This window comes from Capsella rubella, unplaced genomic scaffold, assembly GCF_000375325.1.
Source record: "Capsella rubella cultivar Monte Gargano unplaced genomic scaffold, Caprub1_0 scaffold_330, whole genome shotgun sequence".
Taxonomy (NCBI): domain Eukaryota; kingdom Viridiplantae; phylum Streptophyta; class Magnoliopsida; order Brassicales; family Brassicaceae; genus Capsella; species Capsella rubella.
The window spans coordinates 1-2,419 of NW_006238602.1; the positions used below are offsets into that span (position 1 = coordinate 1).

General features: G+C 39.4%; 1 protein-coding gene across 1 annotated transcript in view; it reads right to left on the minus strand.

The window, feature by feature from the left end:
- Positions 1–1,563: 1,563 nt before the first annotated feature.
- The window catches only part of LOC17874179 (exopolygalacturonase clone GBGA483), a gene marked incomplete at its 5' end in the record, with an annotated part of 1,863 nt that continues 1,007 nt past the window's right edge, over positions 1,564–2,419 (minus strand). Inside the window, 2 exons of the mRNA XM_006278982.2 lie at positions 1,564–2,002; positions 2,129–2,412. Of these exons, the coding sequence (XP_006279044.2) occupies positions 1,754–2,002; positions 2,129–2,412 (533 nt within the window). The remainder of the gene's footprint in view (positions 2,003–2,128; positions 2,413–2,419) is intronic.

Here is a 2,419-nt window from a genome sequence, read left to right on the forward strand (position 1 = left end):
GATATGAAGTGCAACACAAGGAACCTGAAGTAATTCAAGAAAGGTGGAAACAACCAAGTGGAGCGCATGAGCTACACGACGTGTTGGTCCTTGTGCGAGGAAGCAGGTTTGGCAGATAGACAAGCATGCACAGCCAAGGAGTGGCGTGTGTCGGAAAAAGAAGCCGACCTCAGAAGCCAAACAATGAAAAGGAGTTTTTGTTGGACTGCTGGATAAAAGGAAGTTTAAGAACAAAGAGAAAGGATATAAGAGAGAAGAATCACTTGGTATTAGGGTTAACACTTTTAAAGACTTAGAAAACTGTTGTATGTTTGTAAGAACAATAACTGAGTTCTTGTGGTTTACACTTACATTGGAGAGTGAACAAAGAGTGTGTGCGGCTGTTGATTTACTGTAAGTTGGGTAGTTGTAGGATCTGATCATGTACAAATCACAGGTGGTGACTTTGCAATAACATGATTCAAACATCTTGTATGGATTATAGGTCCAGTAATACAAGATGTCGTGAATTCAAACATTCTATTGTTTCAAACATCTTGCAAACAATAGATCAAGCTATAATTGGTCTGAATTCAAGATGTCGTGTAATACAAGTTTCAATCTTCCTCCGGTAAGAGAGTTATTTACTGCACTTCCAGCTTCGGAAGTCAGGAAAATGGCGTCGATGGAGCCGAGACATTTGTCCTCATCACTCCTCTTTATTACGTTAATGCCCCTCTTCACATGGGTAGTGCTTACACCACTATCGCCGCCGATTCAATTGCTCGCTTCCAGGTGTGTTTCTCAATCACTCTTCTGACTTTAAAGTTTCATTTTTTTTTTTCTCTAGAAATCCACGGATTAACTTGGCGGGTGTTGCTATCTGTGTAGAGGCTGCTTGGCAAGAAGGTTATCTTTATCAACAGGAACAGATGAACATGGTGAGAAAATAGCTACATCAGCAGCTGCATGCAAATGGGCGCAATCCTGCTGAGCATTGTGATCTCATTTCTCAATCTTATAGAAGTCTTTGGAAAGATCTCGATAAAGCTTATGACAAGTTCATCAGAACCACTGATCCTAAGCATGAAGCAATCGTTAAAGAGTTCTACGCCTGAGTTTTTGCAAACGGCGATATATACAGAGCTGATTATGAAGGACTTTACTGTATGAACTGCGAGGAATATTAGGTTTGATTTTGAATTGAGGAAAGATATGTATACTTTCAATTTTCTTGTCTGTGTGTGGTTCATAACCATACTTGGATTCAAACATCTTTGACAGGTTCTATATATTGTTTCAATTATAGCTCCAGAGATTTCAAAAAATGTAATTCCACCACCAGCATCCCTCGGTCATAGAAACAACAATTTGAAAATCAAGCTTAGATCAATTTCATTGACTCGTAACCATTAGAATGGTGGAAAAACTATTGATTTCGTCCGCTAATTAAGTACTTGTCCAGTTGTCCACACAAATGAAACCGTTGTCCATTGTTTCATGGTATTTTGAGAAATTTTAGAGAATGTGGCATTTAAAAAAAGGTTTAAGAATTCCACATATATCATTTTAGTAAAATTCCATTAAAAATAACTATCCAATCACAAGTCACTCTTCATTTGGTAAACATCAAGAATGAAGGGACTATTATCTATTAAAATCTATATATAGATGACTTATTCATTAAAAAGAAAAAGAAAAATATTGCAAAACTTCTTCATCGCACCCTAATTCACTAGATTAGAGGGATGACTGGTGGACAAGCGACCTTAATTTAAGGACCCGGTTTAGCTACTTCGGTGCAAGCCGCCGGAACCAACTTTCCGGTGAGAACAGGCTTGATGTTAGAACATGCCGAGACAGCTGGTCCTTCTTTACCGTTGTGGACCAAGTTGATGTCAGAGAGGGCAATATTGGTGCAAGGCACGCCTTTGCTGCACATTAGTTTCACAGCCACCTTTGTCGCTGATGTGCCCTTAATGTTCTTGATAGTCACGTCCGACAACTTCACTTGAGATGGTACCTTCAAAAATATTAAACACAGTGATGAGATTGAAATTTTTGCTCACTGAATAACATTATTGTAACAAATATAACTTATCAAAATTTGAGTAGAAAGTTTTTGTATAGATTTGATTTGGTCACATACCCCAGCTTTGCAGTGGCCATAAGGACAATACTCTTGGTCGATGAGAACGGGAGTGCTAACGTTGTCCATTGTGATATCTTCGAAAAGAATGTTGGAGGCAACACCGGGGGGAGATCCAGGCCATGTCTTGATGCGAACTCCATTGTCAGTGTTCTTGATGAGGCATTTCCTCACTGTGACTCCTTTCACGGGTTGCTCGTTAGGGTACCTTCCAAGACTTCCGATGGAAATACCATGTCCTGGTCCACATTCGACGTTCTCAACAATGAGATTTTCAGTACCATCTCCAAT